General features: G+C 39.2%; 1 protein-coding gene across 1 annotated transcript in view; it reads right to left on the bottom strand.

The window, feature by feature from the left end:
* bur (GMP synthase burgundy) overlaps window positions 1–22796 on the bottom strand; it is a 43176-nt gene that overhangs the window by 18111 nt on the left and 2269 nt on the right. The window contains exons 2-7 of the mRNA XM_080272118.1: window positions 11001–11218; window positions 9922–10016; window positions 5637–5754; window positions 3756–3909; window positions 3457–3600; window positions 634–799 (exon numbers count right to left, since the gene is read on the bottom strand). Coding sequence (XP_080128244.1) covers window positions 634–799; window positions 3457–3600; window positions 3756–3909; window positions 5637–5754; window positions 9922–10016; window positions 11001–11218 — 895 coding nt within the window. The remainder of the gene's footprint in view (window positions 1–633; window positions 800–3456; window positions 3601–3755; window positions 3910–5636; window positions 5755–9921; window positions 10017–11000; window positions 11219–22796) is intronic.

Here is a 22796-nt window from a genome sequence, read left to right as displayed (position 1 = left end):
TTAAATATGTTCCTCTCTCTAGCTCAAGTCAATGTTTCCTTCCTCTTATGGTTGTTGTGGGCCCAGGTTCATCTGGATGTGAAAGTGGTGGGTTGCAGGCTGAAGCTGCTCTTCTGCAGTCCATCCTCCTCCTTTTGGGGGATAGTTATGGAGTACCTTTGCATAATCAATGCTACCCAGTTATGCTGATACAATCTCTAGAAGATGTTCCACTCCATCATCTAAAGGAAGAACTATACCCACACATGGAAATGATGTCTGCCAAGAAGATACAGCAGTTTTGGCCTGATGTGAACCCTCTTCAGAGATCGAAGTCAGGCTGAAACTGTTGCACCCTCTCAATGACATCATTTTCACATGTCGACATATTTTTCGGTGATCATCAGTATTTCATTATTGTCATCACCAGCCTAAAAAACAGACCTAATCTTGTCTAAACATTGACTTATACACCTGAGTCCTGAGTTTCCACTGTTGCACTTGCAGGGACTTGATCTCGTGCATGAAACAAAATAGCCTCAAATACAAACCCATCCTTAAACTCCTACCTAAAGTGAAACATAACTATCTGAAACTTCACCTTACATCTTACCTAATATCAATCTTAACCTAACCTGAAACTTTAATACTGACCTCTTAGCTTGAGTCCAAGCTTCCTCAGTGACTGTTCCACTTGTAGAGACTCATTTTTGCGCATGAAACCATTGTCTATGTGGACGGCAATGACCTGCTCCTCGGGCAGTGCCTTGTGTAATAGAGCTGCACACACAGTTGAGTCCACACCTCCACTCACAAGCATCTATAAACAGCATGGCAAAAAGATTACATATGCATGCATATACTGTATGTGTGTATATATATATATTATCTATCTATCTATCTATCTTAACTTTTATCTTAAATGTTCACTTTCATCTTAAATGTCAGGACCAAATTGCCTAGCCCTGGGCTTCTACGCTCCTCATGGGGCCACGTAGAAGTGGACGATGGATGGATGGATGGATATATATATATATATATATATATATATACAGTATATATAGTATATAAACACAGAGTATATTATTTCATCTGTTACTATCATGTACAGGTCTTGCTAGTACTCTATGTCCAAACTGTCAATGTCAGACCCCAGGGAGCTTAAACTTATGTGGCAGCCTTTACTGATCCATCAGGAGTATGCAGGTTTGGGGCTCGGCCACTCACTCAAACATTTAAGACAAGAGATCAGTTGCTCAGCCATGGGTGGCATTAAGTGAGCAATAAACCTAAATCACTGCCTCAGATGTAAACATTTATGGGCTACATCCAGTTGAAGCACCTCAACTCATATGATGACCAACCATCTATTTTGTTATTTGGTACCAACTAATTAACACAGCAAATAGTTTCTTGTGTCATATGAAAAAACTGCTTGTAACTCAATGCAGCATCACCTCTACGAAGCACTGCATCAAGTGAGGACCGTAATGGCAAGATTCTTTAAACAAAGAATAAGAAGTTGTGACCAAGCTCTCAATTCTGAACAATGTACAGCACATCATATTTCCCTGACAATGCACAGTATGATTATCTACAGTCACTCATTATCTTGCTGCTGCTGTTAGTCATTCCCGGTCTGTCTGGCAGAGCAGAATCGCTGACTATAGGTAAACAAATGTTTCTATGAGCATATCCTACAAGCACAAGCACAGTACTGTACATATACACTGTAGGGATCTGGCACCCGCTTGCAACTCATGCAGCACTGGTTTGAATTTAGTTATTTAAAATTTCAGTCATAACAAAATGTATATAAATATAAAGAAATATCACTGACATATACTGTATATATATATATATATTATATCCAAAGGGTGGTTGGGGTTTATTGCTCATGTAATGCCACTCAGGGATAAGTGAGGCTGGTCACTCTCATCTTTAATGTCAGGGCCAACTAGCCTAACCCCAGGCTCCTCCGCTTCTCATGGGACAACATAAGACTGGATGATGGCTGGATGGATGGATCACTGACATAAACTTTTCAGTGACCACAAAGATAACAATATGCATCACATATTTACCATAACTATGTGCTAACTCAATGACATATTCTAAAGCTTATTCTTGATCTCACAAGATGTTTTCCTTCACTCTGAATCACACCCTAAATTCCCTAATAATGAACAGGTTAATAATGGCAATCTATAACTCTTCCTGGGAAAATAATGAATAAAGAAATAAGGCACATAAAAAAAAAATCTGATCTTAATTATATCTACTGACAGCCAGAATTAGGTACAAAATACAAAAATACATCATTGTACTGAAGATGCTACCTGAAAGGGGATTTGTGCACAGTTTCAGTACCCCCCATACCACAGCTAGGGAGTGAGGGGTGTTCATACTGCTGCTGATCTAGGAAGGCAGTATCGGCAAGGAGTTGAGGCTTAACACTCCAAGCCTTCTTATGCTTCCAGAAGGATTAAGTACAGTACAGTCATCCCTTGTCTTTTGAAGTTACAAATTTGCTAGTTTCAGTTGTTCACAGATGAGTAAACCATCACAAAATACATTAGTGTATGGTGTATCTACATCATCTGGAAATACACATTAAACATGCTAGTTCTAATAACTGTTATCCTGAGGCACCCCAATGGATTTTTAGACAATCACACAGATAAATTACTGCTGTGGGGGGCCCTTTGGATGGATTTTTATTCATGGGTTTTTGCTTAGTGGGAATGTATCTTCCCTAACACACTCAAAAAATGAGGGATGACCATACAGACATCAGAAGAGAATATGGTATCATTAGTGTGAGGCATATGTTTTATCATCATCACCGTCATCATCATCTAATCCAGTGTAGCCCCATGAGAAGCATAGGAGCTCAAGGCTAGGCAAGCTGGTCCTGACATCTGAGATGACAGTGACCAGACTCATTCATCCCTTAATGGCAACCAGCCTTTGGATATAAACCTGCACTGGCTCAATCTGATTGGAGCATCTTAATTGCCCACTAAACAACCAGGCATATGTTTAAAACTGTAACAACTGTACTGGCCATAACTTTATTAAACTCAACATATTCCTTAATGTAGTCTGACAAAAATTAAGTATAGTTAGTGAGAGGTTCATGTTTCAAATTATAATAACATCAATGACCAGAACATTAAACTACCTTACACCCCATGATGTCTGGTACTGTAGTCTGAGAACAGTGTAAAGTATCATTAGTGAGAGAGTGTTGCAAATAATACCTGCAATGACCAGAGCTTAATAAATCAGACAAATTCCTAGTATTAAACTCAACACTGACAGGGGTGATATATAATTAGCATATGGCTCATATTTAAAATACAGATAATGGAACTAACCAGCACTTTATTAAGCCCAACTTGCTCCTTAATTGGTAAAGAAGTTAGTTATCACTATTACAGAGGCTTAAGTTCAAATGATAATAACTGTACTAACCAGCACTTTATTGGAGCCAACATGTTCCTTGATGTAGTTGATGCACTGCAACTCCCTGTTCTGGAGGGTGTACGTACCCGACAAGCCACTGATCTCACACAGGAAGTTACGCATCATTGTCATACCTTGTTCTGTTAGGTCAACCTGTCAGACGAAAAACTATTGTCAGAAAAATACGAGCATTTTATTAAATACGTTTTGGTATCATAACCAATATAAGTACAGGATGGCTGCACAAAAAAAGATCACAACCTGAATACTATGAGAAAATTGTACATCAAATGAGCACTGTACCTAACCTCAGGGTGAAACTGAAGGCCATAAATTCGCAACTTGTCATTGGCAATGGCAGCGATGATGTTCCCGGACGTGGCAACAACCTTGAACCCATCCGCCACCTTGTCTATACTGTCGCCATGGGTTAGCAGTACATCCTGCTTCACACCCATGTACCTGTAAGATTGGGCAAATATGCATCATCATCACCATCACCTCCAGCACCTTATCATCATCACCATCACCTCCAGCACCTTATCATCATCGCCATCACCTCCAGCACCTTATCATCACCATCATCAAGATCACCAGCATATTACTCCCTCCTTGGAGGACTCCTGACACGAAGGACATTTCCAGTAAATTCATTCATCTAACTGTCGAGAGCATTTACAGTGCTTTCAGGCAGTTTTATATATATACTGCAGTTATACCTAAGATTACCATACCCTGGTCAACTAAAAATCTGTGCATCCATACTAAACAGGCCAAATTTTAAAGTACTTTTATTTTCTTACAACAGGGAATTCATCACAAGCTATAAACTCTTCCAAAGTGGTTTTGAATCATGCTTGATCATTATGGTTGGAAAAAAAAAATAATGTGGAGGTAAGGGCAAATAATAAATACAAGGCCATCAGCAAAAATGCCTACATTAGTTTCACACAAAATAATTTCCCTGACATTTTCCATTATTTCAAAGGGGCTTGCAGTATCGTGAAGTAGGAAAAGGGATATACAATTTAAGACTATATCAGCATACTGCCCAGTGAAATGGAACATACTGTACATTCATTCACCAATCCAATCCTCTGAATATCTTTGTTCCCTTCCACAGCAATTATCCACTTTAGTCCCACAAAAGCTATCTGTCACATTCTTCCTACCGTCAGATGATTTCACTCAACTTACGAGAGACCTTCTGAACCGGAGGGGTTAGATATTCTTCATTAACCCTAAAAGTACAATGGGGCTCTCCTAAACTAAATAGCCTGATGGTGGGAAGATATATCATCACAATACTAGAAGGGTGAACAAACAGTTTATGGAGATGCTCAATTAAATAACGCAGTGATGGCCACATGAAAATACAAATGTTATCACCATACTGAATAGGTTAAAACACTGCATATTAATCCTATGAGGTTCCAGAACCAAATTATGTCTGTCTCAGATTCACACGCTTTCATGTTGACTGCATTTTCACGTACCGATATTTTTCTTTAATCGGACTCTGTAAATTTACGTTTCATGATACGATGCTGATTTCGGTGTCATTTTAAAGCTGAATAGTTGTGCTTTATTGTAGTATGTTCAAAAAAGGAAAATGAATGAAAAAAGGAAAAAGCCAAAATGACGAGTTGAAGTTAGCCAAATACAAAAAATTTTATACTTAGCCATGGAAAAATATTTGCCAAAAATAAAGTAATACACACACACACACACATATATATATATATATATTGCACCATGCAAAACTGCGATAAATTGTCTTTCAAATGATATAGCCTACAGTTTATTGTTATTTATCCCAGCTATTGTGCAGTAATTATAATATGATGCATGAACGCATCATCGGAATCTCAGAGATTGAATTTCGTATGACACACTGCTGCATCATTGGAATCTCTGAGATTGAATTTCATATGACACACTGCTGCATCATTGGAATCTCAAAGGATTAACTCCCTGGGCCCAGGAATGTCACTTCAATTTGATTTCTGCCATCCCTTGACAATTTCATACACTCTGGGAGATACTTTTTGAAAAATAAAGGTTATATATAACTAATAAACCCCTTCACAACCCAAAACCTTTCAAAAGTTTATTAATGTCTGGTTCAGCATGAATAAAATAACAAGGTCATCACCCAGATGTAAGGGGTTACTGTGAAAATAACTTACTTAAATATATGACAGAAGTTATCAACCTCCACCGTGTACTGGCCATCCTCTCTCGCCGCTTTTCTTAACACCGTGCCACCAAACTCTTTATTAATTAGCTGCATCCCATAGCATATGCCTGGTAAAAGTAATAAATAATTACAACAATGACTCAGGCCATTATCATACTCAGAAACATAAAAGAGAACACAAACACGTAAAAGAGCTATCAACAAAGTAAAGAGTTACATGAACCAAATAATTCACCACTGACTATCATCATCCTAACCCAAGAAATATTCAACTTTCCTTACTAAAATTATATGGTGCTTATACTATAATTATTATTTCACTGTCTTGAAGCATAAAAAGTGCAAAAACTCAGCCTGTCCTGTCATGTCTGAATAATCTAAAACTCAGCCTGTCCTGTCATGTCTGAGGAACACTAATCTAAAACATCATCATAACTCCACTCCCTACTACGGGATCAGAATATACTGTATACTGCAAATATGTATATACAGTATACACTCGACCCTCAATTTGCCAGACTAAAAGGGGGGTAGACCAATCCGGGAAAGGTAAAAGTCCGGAAATGGCAAAAGTCCAGCCCCATATACCATTCCTTGGACTATTACCATACTTTGTCCAAATTCTCCAATATTGTCCGGCAATTGTTCCGATAATCTAAAGCATTCTGGAATGTAGGCTACCTATACCAACATAACTAACACACAGTATGTAAAATAATAACACTGATGCAATAACAACAATAATAATTCAAACAATAGTTGTATTTTGCTAGCTACAACCCAAAGAATGGTTGTTTATACAGTTGTTGATGAGAATGTGGAGGGTATGATAGAAGATCAGAAAGCTGAGGAAAAAGAGGAAAATGAGCAAGGAAAGGAGCACCACAAGGTCAGTCAACCACTAATCAGCTGACTGAGATACAAACACGCAATCTTGGACCGAATCAGTAATTTTAATTGGAAAATATTTTAATCTTTATCACCACATAGGTTTGCACACCTAATTATTTGAAATTCAGTCAAAAATTTGTGCTTAATTTAATTATCAATCAAAAACCAGGATTCAGAGTGAAAATTTCTTAAAGTTAGCATAAGTGTTTTGCCTCCAGCCTATCAAGTCGCCTTGACAGACTTTTGTTTTGTAATAAATATCAATTTACAATGCAGATACAATTTTATGTACTCAAAATAAATAAATATGCAAAACAGAAGTCTATCAAGGAGTCCTAATGATCTGAAGGGGAAATATCTGCTAACATTGGCCAGCCACTAATCAGCTGATCAAGATACAAACTATCATCGAATGTGATCTCGATCTTGGACAAAATCAGCAATTTTACTTGGAAAATATTTTAATCTCTATCACCATATAGGTTTGCACACCTAATTATTTGAAATTCAGCCAAAGTTTGTGCTTAATTTAATTATTAATAGAAAATCAAGATTCAGTGAAAATTTCCTCATATTAGCAGAAGTGTTTTGCCTCTAGTGGTAGGTGGTGGCGACCATCATCCACTCACTTGATGTAGTGCTGCCTACTTCTTCCTTAGCCTTTATCATTCTTTTTCTGTGTCTGCCCTCCTCTCTTCCTATTTCTCCCATCTTTCCAGTCACTACTTAATGCTTTTCTTTCTGTTACAGGTGGCTTTACATTGAGTGACAAGCCAAATGGTTTCTTGTAAGCCAAGAAACCATTTACAACGCTGGGTGGTAACCATATAACCAAACCATACGTGCTCCCTACGTGTCAAGTGGGTTGGTGGAGGGTTAGTGCCCCTCCCTGTAAAACAAATAACTCAGAGTCAAATGGCCACCCCATGCGGGATTGTGGCGTCTGGCAATAGATAGATAGATAGATAGTTTTGCCTCTACCCTAACAACTCACATTGATGGACTTTTGTTTTGGATAAATATCGATTTACAATGCACATACATTTATTTGTACTCAAAATAAATATTTATGCTAAACAGAAGTCTGCCAAGGTGTGCTGACGATCTGAAGGGGAAATATCTGCTAACATTCATGCAGTTTAGCTCTGAAACCTAATTTTTTTATTAAGTTATATTAAGTAAAATTTTTGAAGTAGATTTAAGATAATTAGGTGTGTATGAACAACTGTGGCAAAAAATATATATATATATTTTCCAGTGAAAAGTGCCGATTCGGTATTTAGTCACACCGAGTCGGGTGAGTTGTGTGTTTTTTTTTATGTGAAGAAGAAGGAACCAAAGGCCATGAGCCCGCAATAACAGTTCCCTCCAAGAAAAAAACAAAATACAAGATAGAGCCAAATTCAAGATCCGATCATTTCGAGATGCCTGGACACATTGCGTTTGAAAGACTGCAGATCATACGAAGAAGGAAATATAGACAGAGGGAGACAGTTCCAGAGTTGACCAGTTGCATAAATGAAGGACTGGGAGTAACGGTTAACTCTCGCACTAGAGAGTTGGACAGAAAAGGGATGAGAGTTTGCTGCTAGATGGGTGCTATGCGCCCGTCGTAGAGGTGGATGAATGCAAGCAGACAGTTCAGAGGAGCGGTGACCATTGAAGTAGCGATTGAAAAGTGATAAAGATGCAACAGCGCGACGAAGAGAAAGAGGTTGAAGGGAGTCAGTATGAGGACGAGAGTTAATGAGACGAAAAGCCTTTGACTCCACCCTATTGAGAAGACCTGTATGTGGGGAACCTCCCCACACATGAGAGTTGTACTCCACACAGGGGTGGATAAAATCCCTGTATAGAGTCAACAATTGTGCAGGGGTAAAGAAGGAACGGAGTCGGCTTAGCACACCTAATCTCTTGGAAGAAGATTTTACAAGAGATGTAATATGTTCTTTCCAAGATAAGTCCCGAGTGAATGAAACCCCAAGCATGTTCAAGGATAATGCAGGATTAAGCTGAATATTATTAAACATTAGTGGGTATACCTGTGGAAGATTTTGTCGGGTTGATAGGTGTAAAAACCGAGTCTTTGATGCATTAAAAACAACCAGATTATTTCTACCCCAGTCAGAGATACGAGCCAAGTCAGACATTAGGTGTGCCATAGCCTCATCCCTTGTTTGTTGAAGTAACTGCTGAGATGGACATTGCGGGAACTGAATGGAAAGGTGAAGGATGGAGTCATCAGCATAAGAGTGGATAGGGTTAGATATACAGCTTAGAAGGGAAGGCCTCTACTTTCTTCCTAAGAACTTGATGATGTATGGTGGCTGGTACATTCAAGTTCATAAAGATCATTTGTTAAACTTTTCTGCTGTTCATGGCTGGGACTTTTTCATGCATGATTCAGTTCCATGTCACAACTCAAGAAAGGTGACAAAATGGCTTCAAGATAATCGGACTGAGGTCCTCGATTGGCCTGGCAACAGTCCAGATCTAAATCCAATAGAAAACTGCTGGGCAAAGATGAAGAAAATCATGGCAGAGAAGAGGACACCCAATCAGGACAACCTGAAGACTGAACTGACAAATGTTTGGTGCAAAGAAATGTCCTTAGATTACTTTAGAGATCTAAGTGATTCCAAGCCAAAATGCATCAAACAGGTCCTGAAAAACAAGGGAAACATGATTTCATATTAATGAATGGCATTTCATGAACACACATTGTGATATACAGTACTATGATTTCTGCATTTTTTAATACTTTGTGGGGGGAGAGGTCCTAAGCTAATTTGCGGTGGCTGTATATATATATATATATATATATATATATATATATATATATATATATATATATACACACCGTATGTGTATATATCAAGGCCACACAAGTAGTCAAACATCATTCAATATTTGAAATGCAAACACTACTAAGCGTAGTCAGTCAAAAGGGTAACATATCTATTCACTCACCACCCAAGCCTTTAAAATTAACTTAAAACAGTATCATTAAGCAAAGAATGCCAAACCAGAATAGTGTCATACATCCATTCACAGATCATTCATGAAAGGACTTTCCTTTGTACTATGCCATCAAAACCATCACATTATCATGAGTACCCTATCAATTAATAAGCGATGGGCCACACATCTATTCACTCAATATCCAAGCCTTCAGAACCCACAAATTATCTTGTATTCTAAGTCTTTCACTCATCATTCAAAACGGTGCCCATCACTAAAAGATGCCACACTAGTAATCACTTAACACTGAAAATACTTTACATATATTCATTCAAAACCCAGAACCAAACAGAAGTACCCAGTCAGTTAAGTGGGCCAAACATATACAGTATTCACACAACATCCTGGCCTACAAAACCCACCTAAAACAGGTACATTTATTTTGAAGATATCCGAGTCATAGCGTGGGGCGTCCTCAGCGTACACCGAGCTGGGGCCTCCAGAAATTATAATCGCCCTGGAAGGTTGCGAAAGTTCAGTCAAGAAGTAAACTGTCAAATGAAAATTCTAAAAATATCAATCATCAACTATGCACCTGGAATGTAAAATAAATAAATAAACAAAATAAAATAACATTTTTAAAAGTAAAGACAAAGGCTCATGGTTAGACTACTGCTGTCATTTCTAGGGTTCCATTTATCTGAACTGTGGATAGCTCTGAGATTATAACAAACATAAAAAGGTGAAACTCCTATCCCCACTTCACCTATCCCACCACCCCACAACACCTGACCATCCAGTTTTGTCTCACACACCCATCTACTCTTGCTCCTTGCCCTCCACAACCCCCACTTTGCCTGACTCAACACTCAAACCCAATTCAACACTTATCAAACCTATCCCCACATTCCCACATCACCTACTGTCCCTCACGCCAGTCACACCGATTGTCCCCACCCCTACATCAACTCACCCATCACCCCTACCCCATCCACATCTTCACTTCACCTATATCTCTTCTCCTTGAGTGTCTATGCAAGTTGTCATGAAGGAGGACATCACTCTCCATGCTGATCTCCCCAATACAGCAATCAGCTGACCCATTCAAGGAGGTAATTCCCTTACCCTGTCACATCCATATCCCTAGTTCCACCCCTGCTCACCTACAGCTGTGTCCAAGGAGAGGATGTCACCAATCAATTGTATACCTTTGCCTCACCTACCTCTACCCACACATCCACAACCTACTATCTTACTTACCCTCCTATCCCACTTCACCTATATCTCATCACCTTGAGTGTATATGTGACTGTGTCAAGGGAGTGGATGTCTCACCTATATCCCTTCTCGTTAAGTAGGTGGGTGTGTCAAGTTCAGGGATGTCTCACTTCTAATCCTTTCTCCTTGAGTGTGAGTGTGGATGTGTCAAGGGGAAGTATCTCAACTTTATCACTTGTCCTTGAATGTGTATGTCGGTGTGTCAAAGGAGAGGATATCTCACCTATATCCCTTCTCCTTGAGTGTGTATGCGGGTGTGTCGAGGGGGAGGATGTCACTCTCCACATTGAGCTCCCTGACGCGGCGATCAATGACCTTGCCATACTGTGCCCCCGCGTCCAGGATGGCCACCCGCTCCCCCACCGACCCGTTCATGGCGCACCCGTCTTCGCTGCCGCCGCTGCTGCTGCCTTGACCACACCCGCACCACCACACACGGCACTGGCCATGCAAAACATTACATTATTGATAACTTACACATGGTACTGTACAAACTATATTACCAGTACAATAACTGTTTACAAAGCACTGTACAGTATAGAAAATCCTTGCTTTAAATCACCACTCTGATGTTCTTGCTAGCTATCAAGTTTTTCATTAAAGAAAAACAGCCAAGAGAATCTAAATTTTACTGCCACCTATTTAGTTGGTATACCGGTTCCCCAATTTATTACAACTTTTTACACATACTGTACTAAAAATCTGGGAACTTATTTTTTCAGCCCTAAAAAAAGGTCCCCCAACTTACAGCGTGTAAAAAGTTGCAATAAATTAGATCACACACTATTTAATTAGAACATACTCCTTACTTATCAGGACTGCCTGTGCTATACACACATCCTCAGTAGGCTACATTACTAGTACACATAGCACCAAATGGCTCGGTATTTAAGATTACCATTATGCTAATGTCTTCAATCTCATGACTTTGCCATTTTGTTCTAGCTAACATCACACTAGTTTAATCAGATTAAAAGATTCCATTATAGTGAATGAGGTAACAAAGACATTACATGACCCATATAAATCAAAAGTTGGAATACAAATGTGGGCGATTGTGTGCGTGTATGCGCCAACGCAAGATCGTGCAAGCAGAGTGAGAGAAGAGTTCTGGACAAATGTGAAAGTGTGCATGAAAAAGTTTGGAAGGAATGAGAGAGTGTTTTTGATCGGTGATATGAATGGTAAAGTAGGGAATGTGAAGGTGGATGGAATAGTTGGTGAGTGGGGTGTGCCTGCAGAGACAGATGAGAATGGCAGTGCGTTAGTGGACATTTGTGCTGGGAGGGGGTTGGTGATAGCCAATACCCTCTTCAGGCACAAGATGATCCACAGGTATACATGGCGAGTGATGAGAAGGCTGGGTGGTGAACTGAATGAAAGGAAGGCAATGATTGATTATGTGTGTGTGGATGAAAGGATGCGAAAATGTGTAATGGATGCAAGAGCTTATAGAGGTTGAGGGAGTGGACCTTCTGACCACTACTTGGTGGTGGCCAGAATCAAGGTCCAATTAGGATGGAGAAATAGAAGAAGGGAGGGATGGGAAGAAGGAATATTTGTAAGGAGAGTGGAAAGGTTACAAGAGGATGAGAAAAAGGCAGAGTATAAGAGAGAAGTGGAGGAACGATTGGGCAAATATGAATTGGAACAGATGGGGGACGTGGAAGGTGTGTGCAGGATATTTACAGACGAAATATGAGCAGCATGTGATGTGGTGTGTGGAAGGAAGAGAAGACGGAGGGGTGTGCAAGGAACAGTGTGGTGGAATGAAGAGGTAAGACAGGCAGTGGCACAAAAGAAGAAAGCATACAATGAATGGATGAGAAATAGGGGTGTGGAAGAAGTTGAGAGGCGGAAGAGAGAGTTATATGTAGAAAGAAAGAGAGGTGAAATGATTAGTAAGAGAGAGTAAGAAGAGAGCGGATGAGGAATTTGGAAGGAACTTGAGTGTAAAGTGGAGGGACTGTAAGAAAATGTTCTGGAAAGAGGTGAAAAGAGAAAGACAGGGTGGAAGTGAAGTTAGCAGGGGAGTGAAAGATAAAAATGGTAGATTACTAGTGGAGAAGGGAGAAAAAGTGAGCAGATGGAGAGAACACTTTAAGGAATTGTTGAACATACAGGATGGAAGTAATGCGAGTATAAGTGGCTGGGGAATGGCTGGGAGAAGGAGGGAGGTGAGAAGACAGGAAGAAATCAGTAGGATAGAAGTTGTGGAAGCAATGAAGAAAGTTAAATTGGGGAAAGCCCCAGGAATTGACGGAGTGTGTGGTGAAATGCTGAAGTATTGGGGAAAGATAGTAGTAGAATGGATGTGGAAAATGTGCAGATTGGCCTGGGAAGAAGGTAGAGTCCCGGAGGATTGGAAGTCAGGTATAATTATTCCCTTGTACAAAGGAAAAAGGGAAAAAGAAGTGTGTGGTAATCATAGGGGCATCTGTCTTCTTAGTATAACAGGAAAAGTGTACGGTAGCATACTTATTGACAGAGTCAGAGAAAGAACAGAGGAATTAGTTGGAGAAGAACAGGGAGGCTTTAGGAAGGGAAGAGGTTGTGTAGATCAGATATTCATTCTTAGATCTTTAGTGGAAAAGTTTCTAGAGAAGGGAAAGAAGTTGTATGTGGCTTTCATGGATTTGGAGAAAGCATATGACAGGGAGGATAAACATGGATTGTGGAAAGTATTAAGAATATATGGAGCAGATGGGAAGTTGTTGAATGCTGTGAAGAGTATGTACGATGGTGCTAAGGCTGCAGTGCGTGTGGATGGTGAACTGAGTGAATTTTTCACTTTGAAGGTTGGGTTGAAACAGGGATGTGTCATGTCTCCATGGTTGTTCAATCTGTACATGAATGGGGTAATAAAAGAGGTACAAGGTAGGGTAGTGGATGTTGGAGTGGCCCTGGTGAAAGAGGGTAGTGTTTGGAAACTCCCTGTACTGTTGTTTGCAGATGATACTGTGTTGTTGAGTGAAGACAAAGAAGAGCTGCAAGGCTTGGTGGATGAGTTTGGGAGAGTGTGTAAGAAACGGAATCTAAAGGTGAATGTAGGGAAGAGTAAAGTGATGGTCTTTGAGAGAGGTGAAGTCAGTGAATGTACAGCGAGGTTGGATGGTGAGGAATTGGAAAATGTGAGTATGTTTAAGTACTTGGGTAGTGTGATGAGTAAGGATGGAGGTTTGGAGGGTGAAGTGCTTGAAAGGGTACAGCAGGGAAGAAAGGTTGCTGGTTCCTTGAAAGTAGTGATAAGAAGCAGGGAAGTGAGCATGGAAGTGAAAAAGTTACTACATGACAGTATTGTGATACCAACTCTAACGTATGGAAGTGAAGCTTGGACGTTGTTGGAAGGACATAAGTCAAGAGTGAGAGCAGTGGAAATGAGTTATTTAAGAGGAGCCTGTGGAGTCACATGGAGAGACAGGCTGACAAATGAGAATATAAAGAAGCGTTGTGGTGTGGATGTGGATGTGATAGGAAATGTTAGGAGGAATACACTGAGGTGGTTTGGCCATGTGGAGAGGATGGAGGGTGAAAGACTGATGAAGAGAGTGTATGTGAGTGAGGTGGAGGGGGGAAGAGGGAGGGGAGGCCGAGGATGAGATGGAGGGATGGGGTGGAGAGGTATATGAGAGAGCGGGGTGTGAGTTGGGAGCGGGGCAGTGAAATGGCGGGGGACAGGGCGACAAAGAGGCGATCTGTTTGTGGCCACCCCGAACGGGATTGAGGCGTCTGGCAATAGATAGATAAATCAAAATGCCCCTCTGAAGCTGAATAATCAGAGTGGTATGGAAAAATGACACACACACATACACACACATATTGCAGAGAATTTAATACTTTCCACAGCATTAACCACAGTGCACAAAATTATGATTCATCAATAGTACTAAACTACCATAATCCATAACTGACTTACTGTATTGTAACTTAATTCACCAGGATAACATAATACATAATACAGTATTACACTACGATGGTTACAAAAACATATCAAATAACATCATATAACCAAAATAACTATTATACTATACCAAAGTCTATAGTACACTTATCAACCCTGACGGATTTATTACCAATCAATCAGACTGCATCACTGTCCACTGAGCTGGCTTATCATTATATGGACAACATTCAGAAAAATAATCCATGACTTTATAATAAGAGGATGTACACTCATATTCACTCGCAATCATATAAGAAAGTAAGGCTTCTTTGAGGAGGTAGTAACATAAATTGTCCCATTTGCTGCCTAAGATCCCCTTGAAAAACCTGTACAAAGACCAATCCAATTACTGCACATTTATGGAGAACAGCAGTTTGGTCAAAAGATCTACAAGTGTCAAAGTAGAAAGCAGGGTACTTAAAAGGCAGAGCAAAAGAAGATCCGAGATGAGGTCCTACAAACTGACCTCGTCAGGCTTAAGGAACAAAACAGCTGTTGCCAGAGACTGTGTACCAAGGAAAGTCACTGCCAGAAAAACAAGGCTGGACACACACACACAAACAAAACGCAGATCTAAAATTGCATGTTTTTCCAAGTCTGTGAAGCTTAATTCTAATGAGGTGAAGGAGTAGACACACTTTCAACAAGCTGACAGATGCAGTCATTTCAATCTTGTTATATTTAAGAGTTTCAGTGTTTCATACATTTCATTATCCCTGCTGGGCTGATTCTTTGTAAGGTAGTTTGCCTCCCCTTAGTCATTGTTTTATAACCTTTACCTCCCCTGAGTCATTGTTACATAACTATTTACCTCCCCTGAGCCACTGTTTTATAACCAATGAAAACTGTACCTCGTATAAGGCTTACAGTGTGGACTGTGCAGACATTCACCGTGCCCTATGTGAGGTCTGCAGCTTGGCAAGGGCTCCAGTTATGAATGAATACAGTATGGCACAAATAACTTAACATTTTGCTGCAGCACATGTATTGTATTCAGTAAAATATTCCTGAGAACCCCAGATGATTTCATTCAACTGAATTTATCTTAGCATTTCAATACTCTGAAAACCAGAACAATTAACCTTTTCTCTGTTACTGGTACACTTAGGAACATTATTAAGGTCAACATTAAGGCATTCTACAGTTCTGTCCAAAGAAATCCTGGTGATCAATGGGCTAAATGCTGTTGATTCTCAACAGCAGCAGCAAATATGCTTTGACATACTGTAATTTTTCCTTCACTAATCAGTGTTAATAAATGTGCCCAAACACACATACCTATGTACTCATACCAGTAAGTATTATTCCATGATCTCTTCAAAACACAGATGCATTTGTTAGTTAACCTCTTCTTACTTTCAGATCATTTTATTCAACTCAGGTAAGATTTCTCCTTATAAGGGAAAGATAAGTACCCATATACAGCTTATTTCATTTGAAAAAGTCTTCCATAAGCTGAACAAAATCATCTGGCAGTGTCAAGAATACAAAATACATCATGTGGCAAATGGGCTAAAAAAAAAAAAAAAAAAAAAAAAAAAAAAAAATTGCACCATTACAATAAAACACTTACTAGTTACTGATCTCACAAAGTGCAAAACAGAATTTGACAAAAGAGATCACTCTGCAGTCTTGAGTTAGAGGTTTCTAAAATATGCAATACCCAACCAACTGAAGGCAAGTTATATTTTTTAATTTTTCTTGTTGCTGCCAGACTCTTCTAGGTTCAATTTAGGACAGTCCTCTTATAAATATCTGTAGGGGCTTACTGAGGCTATAATCTAACCCTGCAATTCAGTCAACCCTGATTCAAGCTGGATAAATTTGTCAGGAGATGGCAAAAATAAAATTACTGTTGTCAGAAATAACAAGTTTGATCCCAGGCTGGCGATGAAAGGAGGACGTATTTAATTTAGTTTCATTATTTAAAAAACTGTCTCTTCCCCACCAATACCAATTTACCAGTCCTGATGAGACAGTCCTAACATGTATTCACTATGGACATCGGGTATTAGTGCTGAAGGGTGACATGAAAGCGTGTGGCATGCAGGCATACTACAAAGCTTAGGCAAATGGACTGTGAGAGCCTACACTGTCTCTCTCTCTCTCTTTCTTTCACTTTCACACACACACACACACACAGTTACAATTCTGTCAAACAGTAGTTGTACTGGATACCCTGAGGGGCTGACTCATTCAATCCAATATATTTTCTGATATTAATCTCCTCTCTGCACATGCCTTTATTCAAGTCTCTTACAATCTGTTATGGTAAAGGAGTTAATGATGGCTACAGCTAACCCCTCCAGTTTGAAAGCTCTCCCCTAATTACCATACTGACTGAAGATATCATAAACTAAAAATGATGTCCTCAAGCTGAAGGGGCTCAACCCAGTTCTGATATCTTACAAAGCAAAAGCACATGAAGACAAACTATTTAAGAAACTTGAGTATCAGTACAGGTGTACAGAAACAGCAGGGTCCACATCTGCTAAACAAGTTCTTGACAAACTCTGTACCTTTCCATCAATTAACTTTTTCACCAAGATAATGGACAGTACATTTGCATTTTATCCTTGCTTCTTCCAGACAACTGGAAGACTTCTCATACTCAAGGACCTACTGAAGGCTATAAATATACTCTACATATCCCCTGCCTATCCAAGTATCCTCTAAGGTGCACAAAACTGTCTGGGGGGGAAAAAAAAAAACATCTAAACCAGTGTTGCCCCATGAGAAACACAGGTGCCCAGGGCTGGGCGAGTTGGTCCTGACATAAGATGAGAGTGACCAGCCTCATGGCATTATGTGGGCAACAAACCCCAACCACACCTTGGATGTAAACCTGCACCAGCCCAATCATATTGAAGTGCCTTAATTACCCACTAAACCACCAGGTGCCATAAGTTGGTTATATGGTTACCACCCAGCATGGCACATGGTTTCCTGGTGTACAGGAAACCATTTAGCTTGTCACTCAGTGTAGAGACACCCACAGACAGAAGGATGCGGAAAGAATGAAGGAAAGAAAGACAGAAGAGGAAGGAATGACGGAAGAGAGGAAAGGGCAGGCACCCAAGAGCAGCACTACATCAATTGAGTGGATGGTGAGCGCCCCCCCACCTACCACTTAAAAAAAAGGGAGGAGGGGGGGAAGAGTCACCAAACTCGAGAGACTGAATTACTGTCAGCCAAATGCAACAAAAGGAACACAGATAATATGTAGCCAAGTCATTCATTCCTTTTAGCTTAACACACTGTGTTCTGTGCAGTATGCCATAAATTCAACTCCCAAAAGCAAAATTACACAGTAAACACTGAATGCTTCATGAAAACAACTGGCTGCTCGTGTGTTCTGGGCTACAACAAAGTTGAAAATGTAAGTAACTTTCGTAGTATTAGCACAAATCACGTACATACTACAAAAATGTTGTGTGACTATAGCTTTAACATTATACCATACATGCTGAACAATGTTATCCTTCCATTTTGCCATAAATTCCAAAAATTAAAGAAAGAACAAATCTGATGATCATCCATCTTTTCACACTGTTTGAGAAACTGATAATTTCCCATACATCTAGCTGAACTGATCACAGCACTGTTCACCAAGTACTTGATACTAAGTCAAAACCATTTTCACATGATAATTATCTGTTGTAAATGTAATTAATGCCAATTCCACTAAAATTATCAGTACCAATATTTTCAACTTTCTGGGAAGCCCCAAACCCACAAGAAGCCAAAGTAAGCTACTGTGTATTTTTTCTTACCTGACTAAGCTTCATAACCCTGTCCAGTTCAGTCAAAGGTCAACTGGACTCAGACTGGAGGGTCACTGATTACTAACCAAAGAAGCTCATCCCTACCCCATACCTAGGCTCATCATATCTCATGCAAACACAGTTTAGTATTCATGCTGTGGGGGTAATATACCCTTGGTTTTAGTCTGCAAAATCAAACCAACTACTGTGACGATAGTAAAGTAGTCCAAGAGATATACTGGTATACTTCAGTCCAAACTAAACTGCACTACTACCAGTATAAACAATAATACTGCATCAGTCTCTTAACTTGTTCATTACAATGACATCTCTTAAGCTTCATTCCTGCTATCTGCACACAATCTTACTCAGCTTGGGAAAGGCTCTAGCGCAGAGTGGTTAGACACAGCTCTTACTGACCCCTTTACTTCTTGGGCTTTCTATATTAAAGAAAATCATTTGGATGGAGCACAATAAATCAACCCCTTGAATCCCATGATGCATTTTGAATTTTACTGTCCCTACATTCAGACAACTCTACGAGGCTTTGGAGGGACTTTTCAAACAGAAGGGGGAAGGTAGAGCCTGCACTAGCTTTTCACTATGAGAGATCTTTCTTAAAGTTTTATAGAACTGTCTGGAGTACAGGTTAAAAGTGTGCATAATAAGTCTATATATTTTTTTCTACTCATTTTTTTTTATTTGTTTACTTATTCATTATTATTCTACGTTTTCTTTTTTACCGACACTGCTGTCAGCAAGGTTATTCCCCTGTACAGCGAGCCCTCATCATATCTTGTCCTTTTGCGTTTTTGCTCTTCATTTCTCAGTAAACTGCAAATACACTGTCCTTAAGATTTACGCCGAAGCCTAGAAGACAGACCTGGTATTGCTTCAAATGTGCAACACCAAATGCATATGGGGAAAAAAAAAAATGTAGCATTTTAGAACATCACTGCCATGTCACAAGGCCCACCTGTATTTTAATGAAATGGATAATCATACTGTACAGCTCATACTTATCAGAATATTGGTACAGTACAACTTCCCAAATCCAAACATCCAAAATACAAAAACCTCCACTTTCTAATACTTTTTCCTGTAATATATGTTGATATCATCTGCCCTCACACAATAACTGCATATCTGAAGACAAAGTTTATTTGGTAACAAGTATAACAGCGGATGATATATAACTAATACAAGGTACTTCACTGCATTTACTGTGCATGATACTGTAGGCTATTTTTTACATGATTTTCTTATATGGTAGTTACCATTATGATTCCACTTTCTAAAAGGTTCCATTCTCCATAGAGGCTTTGGAACCAAGCATTTTGGATCTGAGAGTTTGTAATGTACAGGCATTTCAGTACAGTATTTAACAGAGGAGTCTCCTTGAACAGACAGACAAGGGAAGAGCAATATAAACAACTATTCAACAGAAACCTCACATCAGAGGAATATCTTACAGTACAGTACATGTATTGCATAATAATTGGATGAGATCACAACATGTCTATATTCATAAATGTTGTCATGACTATGGCTAGAACATTACCAATGATAACTAGATAACAAGAACAGAAGTCCAGTACAGTACTGGGCAATCTGAGATAATCATCATCCTACATCTGAAAATAATAACCGTCATGTTATATCTCAATCCAGTATCCTACATTAACTCCTGTACTGAAAAGAATGAACAGTACTAAAAGAGTATCTGGAGATAATAATAATAATAATAATATCAGTAATAAAAATAACAATAATAGCAGTTCCCAGCAGTATCACTAAAAAGTACAGTAGACCCTCTCTGTAACGGATTATTTGGGGGAAGCCTGATATGATTAGCTGAAAATCCGTTATACTGTATTTGATGGTCTCCCCCTGAGGTGGGATCTCATGCACATGTTTGAAAACAAATGAGTACAATAGCATATTCTAGTACAGTACTAAAAATGAAAACTACAGTATATCCATTTTACACTAACTTCACCCATAACTTCATCTTTTTGCATTTTTTTTTACATCCCTCTCATCGCACTCCATGAAACACGTCCTGCACCCCATTTAATGGACACTGTTTGTTATGGTCGATGGAAGTCTGGTGGCTTCATGTGTCCATTATATCCAATATCTGGTCTATTTAGGTATGTTAAATCAAAGGTCTACTGTAATCCCATAAGAAGTCTAAACAAACTATAGCCAGCCATCAACTTATTACTGTATATACAGCACTGAACTTGACACCAACATTACTGAAAGACAATCCCAATCAGATTTCACTGTTCTTAATCTCCATTCAGGAAACCCTCAATATATTGAACACATTAATCTGAACTTCGACTGTGGTGCTCTGTAAGGATCTATCAAAAAACTTTAAATACATGTACAGTATACTGAACCGATAGTTAACTTACTGAATGTAAGGTAAATAAAGTGTAATTCTTTTTTTCTGTTCTATTGCTACTAATTAAAAATACTTTGTATTTATCATTACTGTACAGCATCAATGTATACAGTATTAGTCCACACAAAACTAGTAACACTGTGAGCATGTACAACTCTTTCAGGTATCCACCAAGCCAGATTTAATATACTGTATATCGAACCTGGGGTCACTATACTCCACCCTAAAAAACACTGGCTGTACGGTATGGAACTATTGGCAGTATTGTGAACTCTTCCTTCAAATTAAGTTCTTATAAATGGCTAACTATATATATTATAATTCTCATAACTTGTTAACTGTATGCCCATCTATCTTCAGTCTCCTAATGAACTAATATCACTAACTGATAACTCTCCAACACTGAATGCAAAGCTACTAAACTGCAAAGGACTAGACAATACTTATACCTATCTGATAACAGTTATACACCAGGGTCAAGTTATGAAGGCACTGGAAAAAATATAAGTCTGAGCTCATTCAACTATACAATATGTTTCACTACACAAGAAACCACAAGGAACTGAAAGAACACAATGCACAGGGTACGGTATAAACAATCCACCTGTGATTCCTCACCATCATATCCTAAGTCACTTCTGCATTACAAAACATTTCTTGGTACTGTAGTCACCACTCAGTTGTTTCACTTTAAATTGCTTCATTAAGTTCCTGTTTAATCCTTATACTTCACTTAAAGTTTATCAGAATTCAAATTAATGCTTCAAAGATTTCTTTTTCTTTGTATAAACCATTATGCTTGCATATATCACCAATTCTAAATGAGTTCTGACTGTAACCCAATTTGCAATACCTAATCCTCACTGCTAATTAAATGTCTCAAAAACTAATAAGGTTACAGAAAAAAGTAAAGCAAAGCATGGAATGCCTACTGTGATTCCTCTGATCAGACAATTACTGATGCCTAACAATGGCAATTAGACATGTGGTTATAATTACAAGAAGCAGTGGTTGGGTGATGCTATATTGTAAACATGTAGAAAATATAAAAGCTGCATCACACTGAGGTCGGAAACACATACAGCATTGTGCTGTAAATGGTCTGATCATGCAGGATGGGGTAAACGTTGGAATATGAATATACCACTTCACTTGGCCAAGTTCTGGGGGTACGGGTTCTCGCTATGCCCTGCACTGTTTTCAGTACTGAGAAACAGAGTGCCAAAAAACTGACAATGAAATGGGGGATTCTGATTCCAACCTGAACCTGAACCTACATGAACCAGAACCTACACAATCAGACAATCTGTCAAAATATGTATGGCTCTGGACTAAGTGTGAAGAAGCCCTAAGTACTACAAAATTATAGTGAAAAAGGTGTAAAATCCAACAACTATAATCTGAAAATACTAGTACGGTACAAATTAGTGAAAATGATAAATAAAAGAGGAGATAATGGTGACAGACACGCAGGCCTACGACAACTAGAGGTGTGACACAAACCGAGGTACCTACACAGAGTGTCTTGAAGCACCTCTGCAGCCTTCTCTTGCCCATGCCACTACGATCGCCTGCCTATGGGGTACCATCACATCCACACCCACTACAAGAGCTGGCGTCAACAGGTGGTTTGGTGGAAGGTGTCACCTTTCCTTGTTCTTGCAAGGTGTGTCAGTATTTAAAGATGAGTCTGACATGTGAGGTACCAGTTACTACAGTTCATTTAAAGCTTCCTTGTGACGACACACCACCTTCCTTGTAGCTGACTGGCTAATGTTACTGCAAGCACAGAAATGCTGCAGTTCCTTTCTTCATCTGTACTGTACAGTATTTGTCCTTTAGTGTAAGAGTCAACTTACATCAACTACCGTAATCACAGCTCAGCATTTGAGTTTGGGA

The sequence above is a fragment of the Coenobita brevimanus genome, chromosome 49, assembly GCF_032717465.1.
Source record: "Coenobita brevimanus isolate Jiangsu-jjx chromosome 49, ASM3271746v2, whole genome shotgun sequence".
Taxonomy (NCBI): domain Eukaryota; kingdom Metazoa; phylum Arthropoda; class Malacostraca; order Decapoda; family Coenobitidae; genus Coenobita; species Coenobita brevimanus.
This window is presented reverse-complemented; position numbering and strand designations above follow the sequence as displayed.